Here is a 25,153-nt window from a genome sequence, read left to right as displayed (position 1 = left end):
TTTGGGCATTTTTATTGTTAGATAGTTCATATTAAGTCCCGAAGTTCAGACTTGATGCTCGGTGTGAATAGAGCCGCTGCACAGGCATGCGCAGTAGCGGACGGCCGTGACTAGACATTCGGTCATAGGAGCGGTGGAGGGGGGCGCTCGAGCCACGTCGGTGAAACAAATCAACGCTTGGAGGCAGATTACAAAGAGGGTGAGTAGACTAATTGCGACAGCTACTGCGTCTTCTTTTATTTCTCCCAAATATCAATCCGGGAGCGCAGACATTCACCCAGGACTGTCTGTCCTGTTGATGCGGGTAGGTCAGTCGCTCAAGCACAGTCCGCCATTCCCCTTTTTTATATTTAACGAGACACGTTTTCGTGGTGGACATTTCTCAGTATCATTGGCTCATGTGCAAAATTGACCTTATTTCCCGTGTTCAGTGCGAGACCCTGCAGCTGTAATTGCATATGCGCGCAACGGGTGATTTGGTGCAGCGCAGCAGAAGAATGGAGAGTCCACAGTCGGAGAGGCGTTGGACTAAATTCACCCCATAACGTTACCCTGCAAATATAATGCATCCTCAGTCATCAGTTACTGGAAGAAGAGCACAGTTGAAGCCTCAAATGCAGCTTCGTTGTCATGATGTTTTATAGAGTTTTGTCCGATGAGACCACTAAATGAATGCTCATTTAGATGAGCAACTTTTGCATAGTGTATTGGCATCCCTCTGAGTTTTTCAAAGATGATTTTAATAATTTTAATATTATTCCCTTCTGTCATCTCTCTCCTTTCTCTCAGGTCCCTGCTGCTCATCCTTGAGCAGGAGATCCAGGGCAATGTCAACACCGGATCCCCCCATGGGAGGCACCCCACGCCCGGGTCCCTCCCCTGGTCCGGGTCCCTCCCCCGGGGCTATGCTGGGCCCCAGCCCAGGGCCCTCCCCAGGCTCTTCTCACAGTATGATGGGCCCCAGTCCCGGTCCTCCCTCCTCTGGACACTCCCAGCCAGGGCCCTCTGGATACACCCAGGACAACATGCACCCACTGCACAAAGTGAGGACCCTGACAGCAGTAATGGGCCCTCAAGACACCCCATCACAGTTTATTTGAGTCCTTGGTGAAACAGATCCCACAAATTTAGAATAATTCATGCACATAAAACGTTGTATTTACATAGACATGTATGTCAATGTATGGAGTTAATATGAATGAATATTTATATAAATGTGGAGGTTAATTCCACAGCAGAACATAAAACTTGATTAGCTGTGGATTTACAAGACACACCTGTAGTGTTATATATAATATAAACATATTTGACACTCCATTCACTTTAATCCGTTTTCCACTCATGTGCACAAATCCATATAAGAAAATAGTAATTAGTCTGGTCTGCAAAAGCATTGAGTAACTGCAGCTCAAGTCAATCCAGACATGTAGGAGGCTCCTTGTCTTGTCTCTCATGTGTTGAAATCGTCACTCGCCTTATTGTACAACTCTTTACTTTTCTATAAAAAATATTGCTGCATTTCCAGAGAGACTAAAAGTTTCATTTTCACACTGTTTGGCTCTTCTCACAGCCAATGGAGGGCATGCACGAGAAGAGCATGAGTGAGGAGAGCCGCTTTAGTCAGATGAAGGGACTGTCTATGAGACAGGGTGGACACAGTGGTATGGGTCCCCCGCCCAGTCCTCTAGACCAACACTCACAAGGTAGGCATGCTACACACATTCATCCTTTCCAGCATTGTGCAACACACGGTTGCGTATTTTCAAGTGTGACTGATCCCTAGTGGTGTGGTCATGACATGTGGCTGAGGTGAGCTCACAGCAGGGAGTGTCTCTCCTGTCGCAAGGTATGTACTGAACCCTGAGGTGTATTTCTGAACTCTATATCAAGTTTATTTTACACCTGTCTTATAAAAATGCTGAAAATCATACAGCTCAGGTCTGCCTGGAAAAAAATGATAAGGCAATGACAACAATTTAGCTTATAACACAAACAAAGAAACAAAACAAGCAACAGGTGTAGTGTTGTGACACTGTGTGAGGTTAAAACATTATGAAATCACAAATTAGCTGTGGCAACAAATGGCAGACTAATCTCTTCCTGTTACTTGGACAGACTCTGTGGTGGATGTAGATCAACAGTCACTATCAGTTTATACTGAGTCAATAACAAATGCTCACTGTTGGGTAGATTTACAATACAACGTGTAATCAGTAGCTATATTTTAGGGATGCTTTAATGTTATTTTGATTTTAAACATTACATACTTGTATATAGTTATTATACAGTCATGAAACAGTTTCTTATTTATCTGATTCATTTTCTTTCTCTTCAGGTTACCACTCTCCATTAGGTGGCTCAGACCACTCCAGCCCCGTCCCTTCAAATGGCCCTCCCTCTGGTCCTCTTATGCCATCATCCTCCTCTTCCTCTTCCTCTGGCGGCCCTGGCTCTGTCTCTGCACCTTTAGATGGCCCCAGTGGAGATCAACACACACTGGGTCCTAACAACCGTCCTGGTCCTCCAGGTAGCTCAAACCCAGGCCCCAGCCCTGGACCCAATCTTGGAACTAGTGTCCCCAGCCTTGGATCTGGCCTTGAATCTGGTGGCCCTACGGGCCCTGGAGGTCCCGGAGGCCCCGGTGGCCCAACTCCCTTCAACCAGAACCAGCTCCACCAACTCAGAGCCCAGATCATGGCGTATAAGATGCTGGCTCGGGGACAGCCCCTGCCAGACCACCTTCAGATGGCCGTTCAGGGGAAGAGGCCGATGCCTGGGATGCAGCAGCAGCAGCCCATGCCCAGCCTGGCTCCTGGAGCTGGAGGCGGGCCAGGAGGTGGGCCAGCAGGACCAGGACCAGGGCCTGGGCCAATGGGCACAGGCTACAGCCGAGCTCATGGTGAGCATGCACCAAGGAAAAGGTGGAATATCAAGCTATGTCCTACGGTCTGATGGGTAATTGATTGAGGACAAATTGACATGTAACTGCATGTAACTTTAAATCCTGGGTCACAGCCAGTGATGGGAATAATGGCATTATAATATAACAACATTACTAACGGCTCTCTGTTTCTCAGAAATGAGTAATCAAAAAAGTTACTGTTTCCCCGGTTATAACGCCATTACCGTTACTGACAATAAAATGCAACATTACTTGACTCAAGAAGTGCTGTCACAAAATAATAATACACCTGTTAAAATGTACAGTATATACCCCTTTTATTCAGTCCATCAACTAGTCGGAAAAAAGACGTTTATCTGGAACTAACCAACTCACCCAGTATCCCTCCGCACACGCAGGCTCCGTGAATACTGTGTGAGTTGGTTAGTTCCTGATAAAGGGAAGGTTAGGGGGGCGAGTCCAAGCAATTTGACATATTTGAGCATATTATAAAAAAAGTAACAAAATAGTTACTTTTCCTGGTAATTAGTTACTTTTATAATGTAGTAACTCAGTTACTAACTCAGTTACTAGTAACTACAACTAATTACTTTTTAAAAAATAACGTGCCCAACACTGGTAACAGTTGATTATTGTAGCCCTGCTCAAATTTTGAAAGACCAGTATGATGAATTAACTATTATAATGAAAAAACCTTTTATTGTTTCTTTAGGTATGATGGGTCCCAACATGCCCCCGCCAGGCCCCTCAGGGACCCCAGCTGGGATGCAGGGACAAAACCCGAATGGGCCACCCAAGTCCTGGTCTGAAGGTACATGGTTTTACTAAGACCATGTGAAAACCATCAGCCTCTTTTGCTGTTGTAGAATCCTAAATTGAATAATTATAAATAAATAATTAATAGTAAAAGAAAGGCTGAGAGCTAGTATGTATTATGCATAAGTGGCTAAATCAATCTGTTCATAAGATTAGTAATGAATTGTGATTTGTCCCTCCAGGTCCCATGGTGAATGCAGCTGCTCCCTCAAATGCACCCCAAAAGTTGATCCCCCCTCAGCCCACTGGCCGGCCCTCTCCTGCACCCCCTTCAGTTCCCCCTGCTGCCTCCCCAGTAATGCCTCCACAGACGCAGTCCCCCGGCCAGCCGGCCCAGCCTACTCCCATGATGCCTTACCACGCCAAGCAGAACCGCATTACCCCCATTCAGAAACCCTGTGGCCTCGACCCGGTGGAGATACTGCAGGAGAGGGAGTACAGGTACGTCGGAGCCTTTGGGAGTGCAACTTCAGTTCTTCATCTCCTTTGTGTTTTCTGGCATGATGAGAGGATAATGACATAATGAAGCGTTTACAGTTTAAATCTGATTATGATCATTCATTTATCTTGTGTTTAACACTTTAAAAATATGTGCTGTGATTCACGAAAGTACAAAAAGCATAAAGCATTTTGTGCATAATGATGAAATAATAATAATAACGCATTATTTTCTCAGGTTACAGGCTCGTATCACCCATCGTATTGCTGAGCTCGAGAACCTCCCAGGTTCCCTTGCTGGTGATTTACGTACCAAAGCCACTATAGAGCTCAAAGCCCTTCGACTGCTGAACTTCCAGAGACAGGTATTGTGTGTGTATATATAATTATTTATATTTTTACTGTCAATCATAACAACATCACACTTTTCCACCGTGAACCAAAGATTATTGTCTGCTACAGCTGCGTCAAGAGGTGGTGGTGTGTATGCGCCGTGACACGGCTCTAGAGACTGCCCTCGATGCCAAGGCCTACAAGCGCAGCAAGCGTCAGTCTCTGCGAGAGGCCCGGATCACAGAGAAACTGGAGAAACAGCAGAAGATTGAGCAAGAGCGCAAACGCAGGCAGAAGCATCAGGTAAGTACAAATGCAGCTGTAACATTACATGTGATGATATTAAACGTTCTATTTTTGATTGACTCCCCTTCTGTGCTTCCCCTTCTCTGTCCCCCTCCATCCCAGGAGTACCTCAACAGCATCCTCCAGCACGCCAAAGACTTCAAAGAGTACCACCGTTCAATTACAGGCAAAATGCAGAAACTGACCAAAGCTGTGGCCACGTACCACGCCAACACTGAGCGAGAGCAGAAGAAGGAGAACGAGCGTATCGAGAAAGAGAGAATGCGAAGGCTTATGGTAAAAGCAGAACACAATAGTAGGATAGAGCACGCACATCCAAAGTATAACAGGTGCAGGACTAACAAACAAACAGACTTTTAGAAGAAGGGTGAAGTCCACACACTGTTGTAACTCCTCAGATGTTTATTGTAGGCTATAAGAGCAGCGTTTCGATCACATAGATCTTCCTCAGGACGATCCTGACGAAGATCTATGTGTGCAGACTTCACCCTTTTTCTAAAACTTATGGTAAAAGGCGGCCGTAATATCACAACACAGAAACTATTACACACGTCCTCCATCCTCCACCACTGTACATTGTGGATATGCGTCTGTCTTTCTAGGCTGAGGATGAGGAGGGCTACCGTAAGCTGATTGACCAGAAGAAGGACAAGCGTCTGGCCTACCTGCTGCAGCAAACCGATGAGTATGTCGCCAACCTCACGGAGCTGGTCAGAGCTCACAAGGCTGCACAGGCCCTCAAAGAAAAGAAGAAGAAGAAGAAGAAAAAGAAGAAGGTACATCCCACACCTTCATTACTGTAAAATCAAATAACAATAGATCCGTTTATTGATAAGTGATTCATTTGTTGTATATCTATTTGATTCCTGATTAAATGGTGCTGTGTGTGCTGCTTAGTGACTCAGTTGTGATCTGTTCTGCAGTTGGAGAGTGCTGAGCCTGGTCAGACTCCTGCCATGGGCCCCGATGGAGAGGTGAGCTGATGCAGTGACTGTTACAGAAGTTCAAATTGATAAGTTTGTATTGATAACTGTATACAGTTATCTATCACAGCAAAGAAGACATTTTTTATTCACGTTGACTGGGTTTATTTATCAAAAATCACACCTGCCCTTTAAATATGCTGCATCCACTAAGCAAACCTTATGTTTCAGCTACTTTGGTCTCTATGGAGACTTAGTTTAAACACAAGAGAGATTGAATTACACACAAAGCTTTGGGGGGTAGTGTTTTGCTTTTGTTAGTGTTGTCATGGCAAATAGTAGCATCTGACTGCTCTACTAATCTGTTCCCGTCCCCCACAATGATTTTCTGTTCATTGATGCTGTAACATATTGATTTTCATTCGGCAGCAACAACGCACATCAAATTTTAGACTGTATGCAATGCATTTCTGAGAATGATAGAAACTTGGAACAGCTGATTCAAATGCCATTGGTTAACCATGTGTGCATGAAAACAATGAAGTAATGCACCTGGCTGTTCTGCAGTCGCTGTTACCTGCTGTCACACTCAGTCAAACCTCTAAAGAAAGAACACTATAATAAAATATCGCAGGATATAGCCCAATGTCTTTCAATTGTTAGACTGGCAAAACAGCCAACAGGTGCTAATCATAACGTCTACACACAGTCTGTGGTTTAGTCTCATATCAACCACCATTCAAATCCATTAACCTGCCTCCTCTCCCTGTAGCCGCTGGATGAGACGAGTCAGATGAGTGACCTCCCAGTAAAGGTCATCCATGTGGACAGTGGAAACATCCTGACAGGGCTAGACGCTCCCAAAGCCGGACAGCTGGAGACCTGGCTGGAGATGAACCCTGGGTGAGGCTGGAGGGAGAGGAGGAGAGATGTGTGTGTATGCAAATGTAGTATGTGGAGTGGAGGAACATGTATTTTAAAGACACTTAGGAGGACTGACTCTGGTTGATTGGTTCACGCAATCTCTCCATTAGATCTTAATCTATGATGATTCCCTGACCTCTAATGCCATCAGCTGGTTTAAACCCAGTTGTTATTTAAATTAATGCCACATAACATGATGATAATGTGTTTACTCAATGCTAAAGGTGTTATATATGAGTTTTTTCTATTGCTACATAGGCAGTTTTAACATTAACAGTCTATCTCATCACTTTCCGATACTGAGTCACTGTAGTGTCCAGTCTGCCCTGAAGAGGTAACTCTACGTAGAGGGCCTGTTATGCCTCTTAAAAAATTGTAAAACTGCGATGGCTGAAGGTTTTTGCAAGTGACCATTAACATCTGTCAAGACCACGATCAGTGGTTGAGAAAACCTACATGTAGCCCCACTGTATGTCTAAAGAGCAGCAGGTTAACCTAATAATGTGCTAATCATTCCAAAAACCCTTCCAATTGCATCATAGTGGGTAAATCTTGTCTAGCTGTCACATAAGATGCTAACTGTGTGATGTGTGAATAATTACAATGATATACATCAGTATGGTCACTTGTAAACATAAACATACTAACTCTAAATAGTACATGCTAACTCTTCGGTTATTGTCAAGGTAATTGTATTGTAAGGTAATTGTCAGCATAGCAGATGTTCTGCCCAGGCCAAACATATACGTCACAGCCTCACATGGCCTTGCAAAGTTTCATTTTCTATGTAATTTACTAGGGTTGGAACGATATGCTTTTCTCCCGATTCGATTCTTCTACGATTTTTCGGATGCCTATTCGATTTAAATTGCGATTCTACGATATTGCCGATTTTCTCGATTTTTAGTCTGCATTGTTAACACCAGTGAAACAGTTGAATGATTATGATTGTCTACAGACTATTCCAGGAACCATATTTCCCCAAAAAATACAAATCACATGTAAGTCAGTTTTTAAGATTTATTCAGCAGCAATATATATGTTTACTCTCTTATATATAGACTGAGGTAAACTGCTACATTTTAACATTTATCTGTACACAAATACTGTAGGAGCCTATACATTTACATACTCCATTATAAAGTGAACTTAAACCCTTTTCAAAACCTGGACTCTCTGTATGTAAAAAAGGCGAACAAATGTGCATTGCACAATAAAAAAAATAAATAAATAAAAAATTGATTTAAAAATCGTCAAAAAAAAATATTGCGATACTTATGTGAATCGATTTTTTTCTCCCACCCCTATAATTTACCCCAATGTTTGTGTGTGTGGGTGAAAAGTAGGTTGGGTTCTGAGTGTACACATGTTTAAGAATGAAATATTGAGGTAATGGATGATAGAATTTGTTTTGAGTATTTTGTATTTCGCCCAGTTATGAGGTGGCACCCCGCTCAGACAGTGAAGACAGCGAGGAAGAGGAGGAGGAGGAGGTGGGTTGTTTTGTTGGACACGTTTGAAGCCTGTCTCACAGTCGCTGCTCCTGTCACTGACTAGCTGCTGTTCACAACATCTGGCAGGAGGAAGAGGAAGAGCCACAGCCCTCTGCAGCCCCAGTGGACGATAAGAAGAAGATCACAGACCCCGACAGTGAAGACGTGTCAGAGGTGGACGTCCGACACATCATCGAGTGAGAGCATATATGGAGTTCTGCTCTTGAAAGCGATTTGTGCCTTTTATTTTCTCAAGGATTCCCAAACAAAACACCTGCCTATTACAAAAGGTGTCCTATACCACGACTGAATAAAACTCGCTTTGTGTTTCCTCTGCAGAAATGCTAAACAGGATGTGGATGACGAGTACAGTGGTGCAGCCTTTGCTCGAGGGCTTCAGTCTTATTACTCAGTGGCTCACGCTGTCACAGAGAAAGTGGAGAAACAGTCCAGTTTGTTAATCAATGGACAACTCAAACAGTATCAGGTAAACGTGCACAATCAGATCCATTATGCATGTATGAAAATATCATAATAATGGTGATAATGATAATGGTATCTCTACATTGCACAAGGAAATGTTATGAGCCTGACACAGGAAATCAGCTGCAGGAAATACTTGTCATGGTTGACAGATTTTCTCCCTCACTTGAATTTCCCTGTTAGATTAAAGGTTTGGAGTGGCTCGTTTCCCTCTACAACAACAATCTGAATGGGATCCTGGCGGACGAGATGGGTCTGGGAAAAACCATCCAGACAATCGCCCTCATCACGTACCTCATGGAGCTCAAACGTCTCAATGGACCCTACCTCATCATTGTACCCCTCTCGTGAGCTCAGACCCTTGATTTGCAAAATATGTTTTGTCTTTTTGGCTCTTAAAAACTAAGTCACTGGAGCCCCAGACCTGGTATTAACAGGTGTCTCAGGTGATCCATTCACAAGTGACAGGTGTGAATGCACTCAAGTTGTAAACTGACATGCTCTGGGCTGTCCATGTGTTAATTGGTCACCTGAAACACATTTTAATGCCAGATGTGAACAGGGCCTTTAGAAATTAGATGGACTTAATGGACTGAGACAACTGAGCTGTTTCTCATTGACAGAACCCTGTCTAACTGGGTGTATGAGTTTGACAAATGGGCACCGACAGTCGTCAAAGTGTCCTACAAGGTCAGTTTTGCAGCAACGCGACCCAATACACATTCCTAAATACATGATATGAGGATGTCTGTTTCTACACCGATTTTGATGTGTCGAACGAGATTATGTTTTTAATACAGATTTTCTTTGATATCATTATTATTTCTTCCCGTCAGGGGTCTCCTGCTGCCAGAAGAGCCTTCGTCCCCCAACTTCGCAGTGGAAAATTTAACGTTTTACTCACCACCTACGAATACATCATCAAGGATAAACAAGTACTGGCCAAGGTGAGATGGGGTGTACATGCAGGAGAATACTCACAAACACACTAGAGCAAACATAGCGTTATTCCCTCTGCACAAGTACACATCCCTGCGATCGAGACATTGTTGCTTTTGCTTGCTGACTTGATTTTGCTTGAGTTTTCTGTGTCCCTTTTTATTTTATTTTTATCGGTCCCACTATCTAAATTCCCAAATTCCTCTAAACGTGTTTGAGCATGGCCAATCTGACCGCCCTCTGTGCTGCGTCTCAGTGCTCTCTCCTAGGTCCGGCAACATACTGACACCGCCTGTAAACCACGTCCCCTACTGTCTTCTGTGACCATCATGCTGCTATGCACTCATGTAGTCATATAGGCTTCGTGACTGTTCTGCCAGGTGGGTATGGAGTTTCTCCATGTGGTGGCTCAAGGCTGCAGCTTGGGGCTGATCCAGCGTTGGGCATGAGGACAAGAACTGGACGAGAAATCCCCCTGTTTGAGCATATTGTGTTTTCTGTTTGTTTGGATGGGCGAAACAATGGTGTTTTTATATTTTATATTTTCTTTCTCCTGTAACACAAACACAGACATCAATGTATCAGTCACAATATCAACAGTCATAGATGTTATATTCTTACGTGCTTGGCAACATTGTAGCACACTCACGCTGACACAGACCTTTTTATATACAATCTATGACACAGACACAGACACATCAGCTGCGAGTAGCTACAGTAGTCCCGACTTCTCCCATACACTCATACTCGTTCATATGTAGCCTACACGTACACTCACACACATACATCCCGTGTCTCCCACTTTCATTCTCATTCAATACATCCGTTCGATGTATCAGTCACAATATCAGCGGCCACAGATGTTACATTCTTACGTGCTTAACGCCAACCACCGATGCCCGTTCGTTCCACACGCACACAGTCACACACAACCACAGGCACAAGAGGAACACAATCACACTACTCTACAGATACATATTCATAATGCCACAGAAGCAGTGATGCGTTAGAGTGGTAGTTTTATCCAAATGTGTTTCTCCTCTCTCGTGTCCTTTCGTCTCCTTGTGTCATTTTTTGCCAGATCCGTTGGAAGTACATGATCGTTGATGAGGGCCACCGTATGAAGAACCACCACTGTAAACTGACCCAGGTCCTGAACACTCACTACCTTGCCCCACGGCGAGTTCTCCTGACCGGGACGCCGTTGCAGAACAAGCTTCCTGAGCTCTGGGCGCTGCTCAACTTCCTCCTGCCTACGATCTTCAAGAGCTGCAGCACCTTTGAGCAGTGGTTCAACGCTCCATTCGCCATGACTGGAGAGAAAGTGCGCAGGACTTAGCAACGTAGTCTGCTAGTGAGATTTGTTTACCTGTGTTAGAGAGATGCCACATTTCTCTTTTTCTCCGATTCAGGTGGATCTTAATGAAGAGGAGACCATCTTGATCATCCGTCGTCTCCACAAAGTGCTCCGTCCCTTCCTGTTACGCAGGCTTAAGAAGGAGGTGGAGGCACAGCTTCCAGAGAAGGTTTGGATCATGTCATCTCTTAACAGATGATAAATAAATCCTCTGGTGTTTTTTCTGAAACAAGTTATTGTGACGACGTTTGTCTCATACATCCCTTTCACTCCATGTCTGTTAATAATTAAATTTGTCTCCTCTCTCCATCAGGTGGAATACGTGATCAAGTGTGACATGTCCTCTCTTCAGAGGGTCCTGTACAGACACATGCAGGCCAAGGGTGTCCTTCTGACTGATGGATCAGAGAAGGACAAGAAGGTGAGGGCATGAACACTGTGGCGCTGGGGTTTTAGCATTTGACTCCATTATGATTTAACAGCAACACATAATTTTTAAATAATAGGATAGACTCATACACTTTGCAGTGTGTTAAGATTTGGTGATGGTTCCAGAACGAATACTATGATTTCTGTCAGAGTGATGGATTGATGTTCTGCAGAAGCAAGAGGAACCTGTTCTGTTCATTTCTTATTGAGAAAGCCCCTTTTGAAAACCTTGTATCCTCCATATACTGCAGGTTATACAGTATAAAGACTCAAACAATTTGAGAGCTTCTTTAGAGCCTCATGTATTCGGTTATCATATTTCATTATTTTTTTAAGAAAGAATTTAAATAACTATTCTTGGATGATGGATTCTTTAATAATATTAAAAAACGACTGTTGTGTTTACCAGGGTAAAGGAGGCACCAAGACACTGATGAATACCATCATGCAGCTGAGGAAGATCTGTAACCACCCTTACATGTTCCAGCAGATAGAGGTACCAAGTAGGATATGTTTTGTCTTCATTACTTATATGTTTCATCATATTTGACCGACTTTGATAATATGAAAATGTTTTTTGTCTCATTTCTCATAAGGTTGACCTAGGTTTCAAGAGGATACTTGACAATATGAGCCTCAAGATGCTGCCTTGATTAAGCTGAAGTGTTTGACTGTGTATATACAGTATATAACTGGATATTTTTGATGGTTTTTGCAGGAATCCTTCTCTGAACATTTAGGATTCTCTGGTGGGATAGTCCAGGGGTGAGTGCTAACACACACAGACACACACGGGAGTCCCCATGGGTTTGTATAAATTCAGTATATTCAGGTTGAAGTCCCCACAAGAGAATAAAAGCACCCCTCCCCCCATCTCCCATCCCCTATCCCCAACACACACACACACAACTTGTAATCCTATCTCTCCTCATTTCCATCAGGGCCGATCTGTATCGGGCATCAGGAAAGTTTGAGGTGTTGGATCGTATCCTGCCCAAGCTGAGAGTTACAAACCACAAAGTGCTGCTCTTCTGTCAGATGACCTCACTCATGACCATCATGGAGGACTACTTTGCGTACCGCAGCTTCAAGTATCTCCGCCTGGATGGTGAGAGAGACAATTCATATAAGTGTGTGTCTTGCTGTTGCAAGCGGTTTTGTGTCGGTCGACTAATTTCCCACCTCTATCATATCTCAGGCACCACAAAGGCTGAAGACAGAGGGATGTTGCTGAAGACATTCAACGATCCAGAGTCAGAGTACTTTATCTTCCTTCTGAGCACAAGAGCAGGAGGCCTTGGCCTCAACCTGCAGTCTGCTGACACTGTGGTCATCTTTGACTCTGACTGGAACCCACATCAGGTGTGACTATTGTATTTTAAATGACAAAAGGCCCCAAGCAAGTAATGGCCTTGGAGTTAATTTAAAAGGCTAGTTTCTGCTGAACACTTATCGTAGAAATAACAAGAGACATGAATTAACCCACATGCCTCATTCAGAAACCAGAGTTAAGGGCAAGATGATACAATTATTGATGACCAGCAGTCAGTTTGTTTGAGTTGAACGAGAGAACAGTGAGAGGCTTCCAAGTTTATTTTCCAGGAGAAACTTCATGTCTCACAGGATTATGAAGTTCATAGGTCAGCAGCCACAGACAGTTTGCATCAATGTGCATAGTATTCGGTCTCTAAGCACAAGTCTGACTTGAATTATTACAGAGTTCTGAGGGAAAAATAAGACTAATTTACTGCCTCCTTCTAACTAAGACAGATTTAAATCACCAAACTCATGGTATTGTATTACATTTAAAAGAAAAAACTAATTTATAAAAAATCTGTAAAAAAAAAAACAAACAAAACACAATACTTATTATTGTGCAATTTTGTCTTAAGAATTTAACAGAGCACCCTGCAGATCAATATCTGCCCTGCAAAAGTAGCTTTTCAGTCTTAAGCAGCTCTGGTCGGTCCCCTGGCAACAGGTTTCTCAGAATGGAAACATCAGGTCGTTGTGGAAATGTCTAACTGTAAAACTGAATTCACAGAGCAGAGTCTTGTGGCTTTTGCCCTCATTCAAACCATCTTGTTGGAGGGAAGTTTTATTTATTTATTTTTTTAGATTTTACCCTTATTTTTAATGGCAGTTGGTGCATTTTTTTTTAACTGTCAGACCTCACAACTTAAAGGGGAACTATGCAAGTCCGCTCACTTTTCCGCTGTTTGGTTACGCTCCTCTCGCCCATGTGCATTTGTTGACAACAAAGCCGGCGAAAAATCAATAAATGGAGCGGTGGATAACATTACATAATATAAACGATGTTACGACGCGTGTGTTTGTGTAGTCTTAACCGTCGTGAACAAAAGATTACGGGTTACGGAGCGGATTGGGTTCGCAGTGTGCAGAGTCGAGAGCTGGGACACCGGGGCGGCGGCCAGATAAGTCATGTAGTTAACGATCACAATTACTCCGGAGCTTTTTAATTAAGGTAAAAATGTAGCATAGCCACGGGAGAAATACTGCTTAGTTCCTCTTTAAGTCCTCCACAGAGTTTCATCAGAATTTGTGCCAGTGCACGAACGCTTTCGCAGAGTAACGTTGAAACCCATACTAATTCTCTCTCACCTCCCCGAACATGTGACTGTGTCTCCAGGATCTGCAGGCTCAGGACAGAGCCCACCGTATTGGTCAACAGAATGAGGTGCGAGTATTGCGCCTTTGCACAGTCAACAGTGTAGAGGAGAAAATCCTTGCCGCTGCAAAGTACAAACTCAATGTGGATCAAAAGGTCATCCAGGCCGGCATGTTTGATCAGAAGTCTTCAAGCCATGAGCGCAGGGCCTTTCTTCAGGCTATCCTGGAGCACGAGGAGCAAGACGAGGTCTGGGGTCAAGAAGTCTGTATACGCATAAATGTGTGTGCGTGCACCTGGGACACAAAAATTTAAATGGTGTGCTTTCTTATGTTCTGCATGCCAATGTGCGTCTACTGTATTCAGGAGGAGGACGAGGTGCCAGATGATGAGACGGTTAACCAGATGATCGCCAGGAGTGAGGAGGAGTTCGACCAATTCATGGTATAGTCTTTGTTTCTTTGAAGACCAGATATTGCACAGGAGAGTTCAGTCCTCGCTCCACCTGCAGCCTGTTTTTCTTGTACTCCCTTCCCCAGCGCATGGACCTCGACAGGCGGCGGGAGGATGCCCGTAACCCGCGGCGAAAGCCTCGTCTGATGGAGGAGGATGAGCTGCCCACTTGGATCATGAAGGACGATGCAGAGGTCGAGCGGCTGACCTGTGAAGAGGAGGAGGAGAAAATGTTCGGACGAGGTTCTAGGCAGCGAAAGGAAGTGGACTACAGCGACTCACTGACTGAGAAGCAGTGGCTCAAGGTGTATAGGTCTCATGTGCAATGGGAAGAGCTGAAAGGAATTAAAAGTGAATGGGCTCTATGCACTGCTCCACTACTTCCTGAACTTAGTGCTGCTCCTTTGTTTCCTGTCTTACATTATTGGACAAACTGATTAATCCAGGTGTGTCTGGCCATTGTGACTACTCAGACACACCTGGATTAATCAGTTTGTCCAATAATGTAAGACAGGAAACAAAGGAGCAGCACTAAGTTCAGGAAGTAGTGGAGCTATACATAGAGCCCATTTAGAATACGAGCAGAAACGTCCTTGCTTTTTTTAGTAATACATTTACTCTTGCATTCATTTTTACCTTGAGCAGGCAATAGAGGAGGGCACACTGGAGGAGATGGAGGAAGAGGTACGTCACAAAAAGACAACCCGCAAGAGGAAGAGGGACCGAGACCTGGATCTACCTGGTCCCTCTTCTTCCTCCGGGGGACGAGGACGAGGGGACAAAGACGATGATGGGAAGAGGCAGAGGAAGAGGGGGCGACCACCTGTGGAGAAACTGTCCCCAAATCCTCCTGCCCTCACAAAGAAGATGAAGAAGATTGTGGACGCTGTCATCAAATACAAAGACAGGTAGTAGAAATGAGCTTAAGCTGCAGATGGACATATTATATACTACGCACATCTAATCTATTAGGCTACCTGATGGTGGAGCAATAAGTTACTGACCTGCACCACACTGGCCTGTGGTGGATTATATGTCAGGCAAACCAGGGGTTACATTATTTCTTTGTGAAAATGTGACGGGTTCAGGCAAAGTACAGACAGTTAATCACAAGAAAAAAATCACTGATTACCTCATACATTAGTTTTCAGGGGTTGTTCCTTCTCACATTTCATCATTTTCCCTAAGAATTAACCACATGTTTTGTAATCACCAAAACCTTACGCACCATGTCATTTTGTTTCTTGCATTTTCATTACCACTCTTAAATACCCCCATAAACCGACAAAGCTGATGGAAATAAAGAATGAGACTGAGACTGAGTATGCAAGTTGTTAAACATCCATTTTCACAACAGCATTAAAACATATCCATGTAAATGATGTTATACCCAATTTCACAATTAGCTGTTCTGAATATAAGTACACTTAATTAACATTAGTCTGTTCAGCAAACAAACCTGCCTTTCTTACCTGACTTGTGGTGCTGCATGGTGGTGACAGGTGTAGGAAGGTCAGAATTATCGTCTTCTGTTGTTAATTTACTTTTCTGATTTAAAAAAAAAACTGCTGCATATCCAAAAGAATAATTAATCAAAACTAATGAATACATTTGTAGGGATTTGCAAAAAATAAAACTAATGACTAAATCTCCAATTTTGCTAAATAATGATTAGTAGTACAGACAGGACCTGAAGCTGAAATTTGATTTTAAGAAAGTGTTCCAATAGACAATCAGTCAGATGTTATCTGTCAGACATGTTTAAATGTATTCAGTTAACGTGAATACATTTGTTTTTGATGGTGTTTGTGTTCTTCCTGATTTCTCTCCCTGCAGCGCCAGTGGGCGTCAGCTGAGCGAGGTGTTCATCCAGCTGCCTTCTCGAAAAGAGCTGCCAGAGTACTACGAGCTGATCCGCAAGCCTGTGGACTTCAGGAAGATCAAGGTAAGACCGGAAAAGTTCACCCCGGCTGGGAACAGCTGGTCAGCAGTGCAGCAATGTCAAGGACAGAGAAGATAAATACGCTGCTGACAGGTTTGTAGCTATCATGTCACTTTTTGCAATGTATGCATATACCAACTATTAGAGAGGCTTGTGTCTAAATTTGAATTGTCTCACCAGCTTTTGTCATGGATCTTAGATTTTTTTTAACTGGCAGAGAGCAAAGAGTCTCTGTTAATGGCTGTCTGTCTGACTCTGTCTCACGTCTTTTCTTACTTTTTATTATGTATACTGACAAATGCAGGAGCAGGCAGGAGGACAGCTATCTGATTACATTTCCTGATGACACTGCACTGCTGTCCCTCCTCTATGGTTCTTAATCAAACCATGAGAGCACTCTAACTGATTAACTCTTTGGATTTAAATGTATCCAAAACCAAGGAATTGATTATTGATTTTAGACATGCATCATACATAACGAAAAAGTTGAAATTGTCTCATCATCCAAATACTTGGGGACCTTTTTTGACGACCATCTCAAATTTGATGTGAACACGGATTTCATTGTGAAGCGAGGACAACAGAGAATTCATCTTCTCAGGAAACTAAATTATTTTTCTGTCAGGCCTGTTATACTCTGCCGATTCTATCAAGCATTTATCGAGAGCTTTATGTGTTTTTCTTTTATTTGCTGGTTTCACTGTCTTTCAGTTAAAGACAGAAACAGCCTGACCAGTATTGTTGAGTCCTGCTTAGTCCAGATTATCAGAGTGAAACTAAGAGACTTAAGTTCCCTCTGCATCCAGCAAATCCTCCAAAAAGCAGAGTGCATTTTAGCCTCCCTGAGTCATGTCCTTGCAGGTGAATTTACACTGTTGCCTTCACGGCACCGTTATGTCCTACCTATGTGTAAAACAAGCTGCTTCTCCAAATCATTCATCCCCTCTGTACTCAGACTTTTAAATTCTTAATAGGGTTTTATTCTTTTTCTTAATTTCTTAATTATTTGAAGCAATGTGTTTTGTAAATTCTTTTACTTTAGGCTATCATAGGCTCTTTTTTTTTATAGTCGTCTTATATTTATTATCCATACTAAGCTCCATGTGGTCTGATGTGATGTATTGTCTATTTGTTGTGTGCCATGTAGGCTACATGTACCATGACAACCTGCTGCTCATGACTAATTGCCCCGTGTGGGATTAATAAAGTTGTTTGAATTGAATTGAATATTACTCTTTGTCAACTCTAGGAGAAGATTAGGAGTCATCGCTACCGCAGTCTGGGTGACCTGGAGAGAGACGTCATGCTGCTCTTCCAAAATGCACAGACCTTCAACCTGGAGGGATCACTGGTGAGACGGACCTGCTGCATAAACACAGAAAATATCTCCTCTGTTGCCGTCTGGTTAGAGCTGTATAGAAACTTCTTGCTAGGTGCTGTGAAAAAAACCAAAGGTCGGTATTTAAAGTTTTTATTGGCCATCACTGATGCAACACTAGATACATTTTAAGTGTTAGAAATGAAGCATCTTGCTGCTGATTTGCCCATAAGGCTGCTGTAAACATGATGTTTACAGCAACTAACAAGATGTTAGTGACCGTAAACGTGCCGACACTGGACTTTGCATAATAAGGGGCTGTTTCCCACCATGTCTTTCCTATGGGAGCAGATATATGAAGACTCCATCGTGCTGCAGTCGGTTTTCACCAGTTTGAGGCAAAAGATTGAGAAGGAGGAGGAGAGTGAAGGAGAGGAGAGTGAGGAAGAGGAGGATGAGCAGGAGGAGGGATCAGAGTCTGAATGTAAGATTGTTTAGCTATTGCTGAGTAATAGTATACATGAGTCACCATGTGTTTTACTTTATCTGTGACTTGAATTTTTTACTGGAATATATTGTGGGTGTTTTGTTGTGTGTGTGTTGCATTATGTGTTGGCCTCCAGCGCGCTCGGTGAAAGTGAAGATCCGTCTGAGCAGGAAGGATAAAGGTGGAGATCGAGGGAAGGGGCGCAGCAGACGAACAGGTCGCACCAGAGCCAAACCTGTTGTCAGTGATGACGACTCTGAGGATGAGCAGGAAGAGGTAGCTCGTGCTGTCTGTGTGTCTGTGTTTGATGAGGTCTAAACATGTAAAAATGAAAACAATGGAAATTAAAATGCAACTGATTTGTCAAATATAAGGAGTTTAGCATGCAGACGAGACTGTAGCATTAAAGTTGCTTCAAGTCTGTTTAATGTTTTATTTATATTTTTTAATCCATCCATCCATCCATCTGATAAAAAATGTTACACATAGAAACCCTGCACACTGAATTTGAGTATGTTTATTAGTCTATGGATGGGTTGTGCTTCTCTCACATCTTGATAATGGAAAAATTAGAAATTGCTTCTGACATGATCTAACAACGGTGGCACAGTGGTGTGGTGGTTACTACTCTGGGTTCGATTCCCAGGCCTGGAGCCTTTCTGTCTAGAGTTTGCTTGTTCTCCATGTGGCTGCGTGGTTTCTCTCCTGGTTCTCCTGCTTCCTCCCCTAGTCCAAAAACATGCACGTTAGACTGATTTAAGACTCTAAATTGCCCATAGGTGTGAATGTGTGTGTGTGTGTTGTCTATCTCTAATGTTGAACCTGTGATGGTCTGGCGACCTGTCCAGGGCGTACCCCGCCCTCACCCTATGACAGCTTGGATTGGCTCCAGCCCCTCACAACCATGCACGGATAAGCAGCACAGACAATGGACGGATGATCTAACAACGGAAAGCTATTGTTTGTCTGCCTTAAGCACAGCCACTGATTGTTCTGCAACCACCTGTTATCTGTAATCAATCTTTAAATCCTCTGTACTCTGTAAGATTGTTTGTGTAAAGTGCTTTGTTCCAGGAGACAAAATGAATCAGCTTATCAGTTGTTGTACGGTGGCTCTGAGTGGTCAAACCTAGAAGAACGTATCTTTATTCTCTTTTACAGCCTCAGCTTGGACGATTTTCTCTTTGTTGAGTAACAATTGATTGGTTTTTGATGGGAATTTAGGAATTTTCTATTTTCTAGACATTCAAATCTGTTCTGCTCTTTTCCAGGAGCGTTCCCCCAGTGCCACTGATGAAGAGTCCTGAACTGTGCTGTGATGTGATGTGGATGAAAAGGGGACATAAAGGGATATTCCACCACATATACAGTAAATCAAACACACCTGTCAGCTCCATCTATCCTCAGTCAAACATCACAGGACTAAAATAGAAGGGTTTGCAATATTACAATATAATACATACACATGATAAAATACACAAATTAATTGGGCAGTGTGCATCACAGCATTAAATTGTTTCCCCTTTCTTTGCTGTTGCTTAGTTTAAGAAAGTCTCAACAGCAAGAGATGCAAACTGACATACTCAACCCACACACACTGCTGTGAAGTTGTTTGTCACTTTGGTATCTTTTAATGCTATATTTTGATAATTATTTTAATTATACATCGCATTGGAAGAATTTTTTTATTATTATTATCAGCCTTTACTTACTGGAAGCCTTCCTCAGACCATCTGAGAAAACCCAACGCTAATGCCCTGAGGCCACATGTTATTGTATATATCAGAATCTGCAGTAACTGCTGCTGTTACATTGGAGATAATAAATTCCCTTTGTAGCTTTTATAAGCTGTATACAAACATTTAATAAACAGTTTATAACACATTATTATGTAGTTGCACACAGCCATGAGGACATTTTGAAGGGATCATTAATGTACAGTATTTATAAATTATAACTGAAAACACATTTTATATCATATTCATTATCCATTTATAAACCAGCCACCAATGAGGACACAGAGGAGTTATCGTATGGACAAACACAGAAATAAACACTTCATATCTGCTTTAATGTTGATTATATACTGATTGGTTTACTGGTTGATTATATAAGTGTTTATATACTGTTTATAAATGCTTAATATGAGTCCAGTGTTACTAACCCAAGCAAGCTTTAAGAAGAAATAATCTTCACTTAATTAAACTCTGACAAACAGGTAACATGGTAGTTCATGTCCCGACAAGCCCAGAGTCATCCAGGTTTTCTGATTCATTGGGCAAATAAATAATAGTCTCCAGGTGACCTGAAGGGTGACAGCTATTAGAAGTAAACAACACTGAATGTAAAAACAGACCCAGACCCAGCTTGAAGCTACCACCTTATTTCTGGATGTAAACAAACCTACTGCTTCACCTCCGCTTCACTGTGACATGTTGTAACAGCAGTCAGCCACCGTGGAGCCACTGTGATTACCGAGGTGTGTGCACATCACATATTAGTGACCGGGGCTCACTGTTTGAGTTGTAAATCAAACCCGCCATGGGCGCGGGGGCGCAGTTTCCAGACTTCTCAGAAACTCTTTAGCAACACAGTAATTTGACTGAGGTTTAATGGAGTTGAGTCCAGGTTGCGCTCCAATATTGTATATATGGTACAACAGTATGAAAACAAACTTCTCCACCTTGCTGCTGCTTACCTGTTACACTTCCAGTTTAAGCACTTATAACTGTTGATTGTAGACTTAAAGAATCATGAGGTTGTATTTCATCAATGAGTACTGTAACTTTGATTGCTTCTCCTTCAGTTATTGTGTGGTAATTTTAGGATTTCAGAACTAATTGATGTACTTTTGGCACTTTTTATGTTTTTTGATTTCAAGACAAAGGACCAGAGGGACAGTGGCTCTTCTCTGCTTGTGAATGCCTGATGGCTGTATGGTGTTGGATATGCTGTATAGAGTTTTTACTAGAATATAATGTCCATGCACGTGTGTACAGCTCACAAGTTCAGTACTGTACTTCTCATTATGCTAGGTTACTAGACTGAGTCAAGAACACATAACCAAAGCACCAATGTTTTCACCACTAAATTATTAAGATCTGTCTGTTGTGTTGTGTCATTATCGCTGGAACTTGAAACGTAACAATAAACCACAGTAAAAGTGAATCTTGTTGTTTGTGCGAGATATCAATCGATAAATCAAACAACAAAATAGTTTGAATCTCTTTTTTCAATCAAAAAGGCAAACTTTGTTGGTTTTAGCTGAGAAAAAGAGATGATTGTCTGCTTTGTTACATTTTCTCTTTTCAAGAGATTATTGTTTTGTACACCTGACAAATAAATGTGATAAACTAATCTAATGGACATGTTAGTGAACCACATGAATAATGAACAGAACAGTGATTTGAACAAAACAAATTTGTTTGTGTATTTACATGACAGTTGGAGCCAACAGAAAACCAGTGTCTATTTCTAGATGTCTATTAAAACTAATGTGGTAACATGCACTTTTCTCTTGGCACATTCGATCTGAATATTTTGAGAACAATAGATACCTCAAATTCCTCAAATAGTCCAAACTAGCATCTCAATCTTTAGTCATCAGTGTAATGCCTCTGTGTGACCACTAGGAGGAGGTCTCATGTAAATACAAAACATACACTTTAACAACTAAACCATCACAGTGGTGTTTGCTGAAACAAGATTATTAAAACCTCCTATTGTCCTCAAAAACATAACAGTTTTCTTCAAAAGCTATGACACTATAATGTACATTCAGGTATCTATAGGAGCATTTAGGGATTTCTTTACCCCAACTTGACCTAATTTTTTCTTTGGTCACTCCCTCAAATTTAACGTACATCATCAAATACAGTATGAAATCAACATAAACATGAAACCAGGGGAGTAATCCCATTGGTCATGCAAAGAAATGAATACACACAAGCTCTTTATCCAGATTTTACAAACAATCTTGGGGAACCCCTGCATTTCTGTTTATCTTGTAAGTTGGTTGGTGGGCACAGCAAGCAATATGTTGAATGTACAGTGTGCATTTGGAGGCGGTAACTTGGCACATGTCGAGATGTGTGTGGCTTTCAACAGAGTCTCGACAGTGAGGAGGTCTGTGTTGGAGGCTGAAGTGTTTGCTCCTTATGGAGTAAAAGGGGAAGGGGGATGGACTTGGTTTCCTGATTTCTAGGAACCCCTAGATTGCTCCAGCAACTCGAAACCAGCTGTTAACATCTGCCAGTGGAGGGGGAGGGGCAACTTCAACGGCAGCAGACTCACTTTTACCAGAAGTACTATTGCTGAAAAAATACGTTACACTGTTCCTTTGGAGATCACATCCATCACAGTATACATGCCACATATACACTAAGAACATGCTGAATCGTGCCGGCAACATGAATAACCATTCTTGTTGGACCTTTGCTAGTATGGGTGTATGGGGTCATTGTTTTTTCTTCTTTGGTGACTCCTGCTCAATGTAAACTGAATTTTGTTCCTCAACGAGTGCGAGGAGAGAGTTCAGTTTGCTAACTTCATGATGACCTTTTATACTTCTGCATTTCAGTTATAAATCTGCAGATTAGAGCTTTGATAGAATTGATATTATCTTTCCTTCAAGTTACATTTGTATCTGTAGGCAGCAGAGACGACTGCAGGAAAACAACACAGGATACAATAGTGTTCATTTGACATAAAAACGCCAAACGAGGGAGTTTGTGTGTGCCTTCCTTGTGTGTAGTGAGTGTAGTGTTTCTATATCCCAACAACTGTCCTTCAGATCTGCATGTGTGTGCAAGTTCCTCGTGTGAGTGCAGTCTTTCTATCACAACTGTCCTTCAGATCTACGTGTGTGTGTGTGTGTGCAGGTTTATCATATCTTTTGGCCCTGAGACACTGGACAGAAAGCATACACGCAGACACACACTCTGCACACAGTCAGTATTAGATAAAGTAGTGCACAGTGAGTATTCATTCTTGTCTGTGTATCTTGTTCTGTGTGGTGTGGAGGGGAGTGGTCAGGTCAAGTGTATAATAACAACAAAACAGTGAATTGGTATCATGTGAGTTTAGTCTGGTCAGCCTGCATCTCTCACTAAATTCTCTGGTTCATGATTTTGTTCATGATTTTTGCACTGTTGATTCTGTTGAGTTTCTTTCACGGAGGAATATTTAAAAAGCTAATCAGTTAGCCTGACACTAAACCACTGAATTTCTGCCTATGCATCTGACTTTTTCATAAATTCAAATAAGAAATAATCCTGAATGATAACAACACAGCAATTCGTTCTGATTATGAAGCAGCCAAACAGTGCTAGGACACAGCAAACAGAGAACACACTCAATGATTGGTGCACAGAGGAGCAGTCAGATATTTTAATATGTTTGCTGGACTTAAGGACACATTGACAATCATAAATCCATTCATGTTTTGCAACTAGTTAGAAGTGGTAAAAACGTGGTTAAACATGATATAGCTGTCGTTTTTCACTGAGGACACATCACAATAGGCCATATAAATAATAAAACTGATTTTTTTAAAAAGTGATAAAACAATTGAATATTAAGTTATATTTATCTAATTTCAGAAGCGTGTTATTATTCAATGCACACTGTCATGGCTTATTAACATGCAAGAATGGCACAGAACCAGTTTGATATTAATTATTAATGACACCTTTGCTCTTATGATAACAATCAGTCAAAATGTCTTCAGTTGAGTATGAATATGAGAGGATTTACCAGCTTTGGCAGCTCTCATGTACACAGTTGCCCATGAAGTTTGAATAATTTTGTTTTCAGACCCTTTTTTATTCCTATTAATGTTTAATTGTGGTTTGATTTTCACAGTGATGTGTCTGAAAGAGTTTGATCAATACAGTTTTGAGAAGATATACACTTGTATATCAAGAATAAATCACATTATCACAATCATTTCATGAGAAGAGGCAAAATATATATATATTATTCCAACTTAATTGGCAACAGTTTATCTAGAATACAATGGAAACAAGTTTGGCAGCACATACAGGATTTGAATGAGTCACACATGATTCACTTGTTGCTGTCTTCAGGTGTCACCAAAGTTGATGTTGTACAAAATCGACGGATAGGTGCTGCTACAACTTACTGTGCTTTGCCCACACACATGCACACGGCAGCCGGCCTCAGTGTGTGTTAACAGTGTAATGTGTAGTAATGGTGGGTGTAGTAGAATATGTACTCCAGCCGCTATTTCGACATTCCAGGAATATCTCCCACAGCTCATTCCTTAGCCAAGGTCCTCCCCCTCTCTCTCTCCACACACGCACGCACACACGCACGCCCGCACGCACGCACGCACGCACACACACGCACACACAGTGCCCTTGTGAAACACAGCAACATTTCCATGTTTCCTAAACCAAAACTCTCTCTCCATCTCACAGTGACGTCACAACACCTCAGTATTTTCATGGTGATACAAAGTGAACTCTGCATGTGAAACAGTCGGATCAATCCACAAACATCAACGGGGAAAAAAAAAAATTTTCCAAGATAAGATAGTTCAGAACTGGATTCTTTATATCTTTTGGGAGTTACATGAATCACCATAAAGGGAGGGGTAAGAAGAGAATGGAGCACCCTCCCCATCACCCAGAGAGAAAAGATACTAAAATAATAATGACGTTCACAACCTAATGCATCTGCCTCCAAGTAACTTACCACAATAGTTCCTGTGAGCTGCAGTTCTACTAGAAGTGCAGTCGGGGATATCACATTTCATTGACTTATTTGCATCATTTATAATTCCATTATTTTGTTTTGCAAATGATCTGTTTGCTTCCAAAGAAGAGCGTATGGATCTGAGTCTGAATGTGTTTGATATAATGTGTCTGATATGACTTGTACAGCACTTTGGTCAACAATGGTTGTTTTTAAACGTGCTGTATAAAAGAACTGAACTGAACTGAACTGAAGAGTGCGGAG

At 42.1% G+C, this 25,153-nt stretch overlaps 1 protein-coding gene across 2 annotated transcripts; it reads left to right on the top strand.

Moving 5' to 3' along the window:
* The first annotated feature begins 90 nt into the window (after window positions 1-90).
* smarca4b (SWI/SNF related BAF chromatin remodeling complex subunit ATPase 4b) lies at window positions 91-19,695 on the top strand. Of its 2 annotated transcripts, none has more exons than XM_085775757.1 (34): window positions 91-199; window positions 790-1,043; window positions 1,571-1,703; window positions 2,336-2,899; window positions 3,615-3,713; window positions 3,901-4,159; window positions 4,395-4,521; window positions 4,619-4,792; window positions 4,898-5,071; window positions 5,398-5,571; window positions 5,719-5,769; window positions 6,491-6,621; window positions 8,078-8,135; window positions 8,223-8,332; window positions 8,475-8,622; window positions 8,802-8,965; window positions 9,242-9,308; window positions 9,455-9,565; window positions 10,639-10,881; window positions 10,970-11,083; window positions 11,228-11,335; window positions 11,753-11,839; window positions 12,062-12,108; window positions 12,285-12,451; window positions 12,542-12,705; window positions 13,994-14,221; window positions 14,339-14,416; window positions 14,512-14,730; window positions 15,071-15,333; window positions 16,262-16,370; window positions 17,617-17,718; window positions 18,037-18,169; window positions 18,309-18,448; window positions 19,444-19,695. In XM_085775757.1, exons 2-34 carry the CDS (start codon window positions 828-830, stop codon window positions 19,477-19,479), a joined length of 4,998 nt encoding a protein of 1,665 aa, XP_085631883.1. In that variant the 5' UTR covers window positions 91-199; window positions 790-827; the 3' UTR covers window positions 19,480-19,695. The 2 variants fall into 2 exon arrangements, with proteins under 2 accessions (XP_085631883.1, XP_085631874.1); XM_085775748.1 differs by having other exon boundaries at window positions 13,994-14,254.
* The last annotated feature ends 5,458 nt before the right edge of the window (window positions 19,696-25,153 follow it).

The sequence above is a fragment of the Trachurus japonicus genome, chromosome 1 (genome assembly GCF_045865225.1).
Source record: "Trachurus japonicus isolate A0001 chromosome 1, Traja_1.0".
Lineage (NCBI taxonomy): Eukaryota > Metazoa > Chordata > Actinopteri > Carangiformes > Carangidae > Trachurus > Trachurus japonicus.
This window is presented reverse-complemented; position numbering and strand designations above follow the sequence as displayed.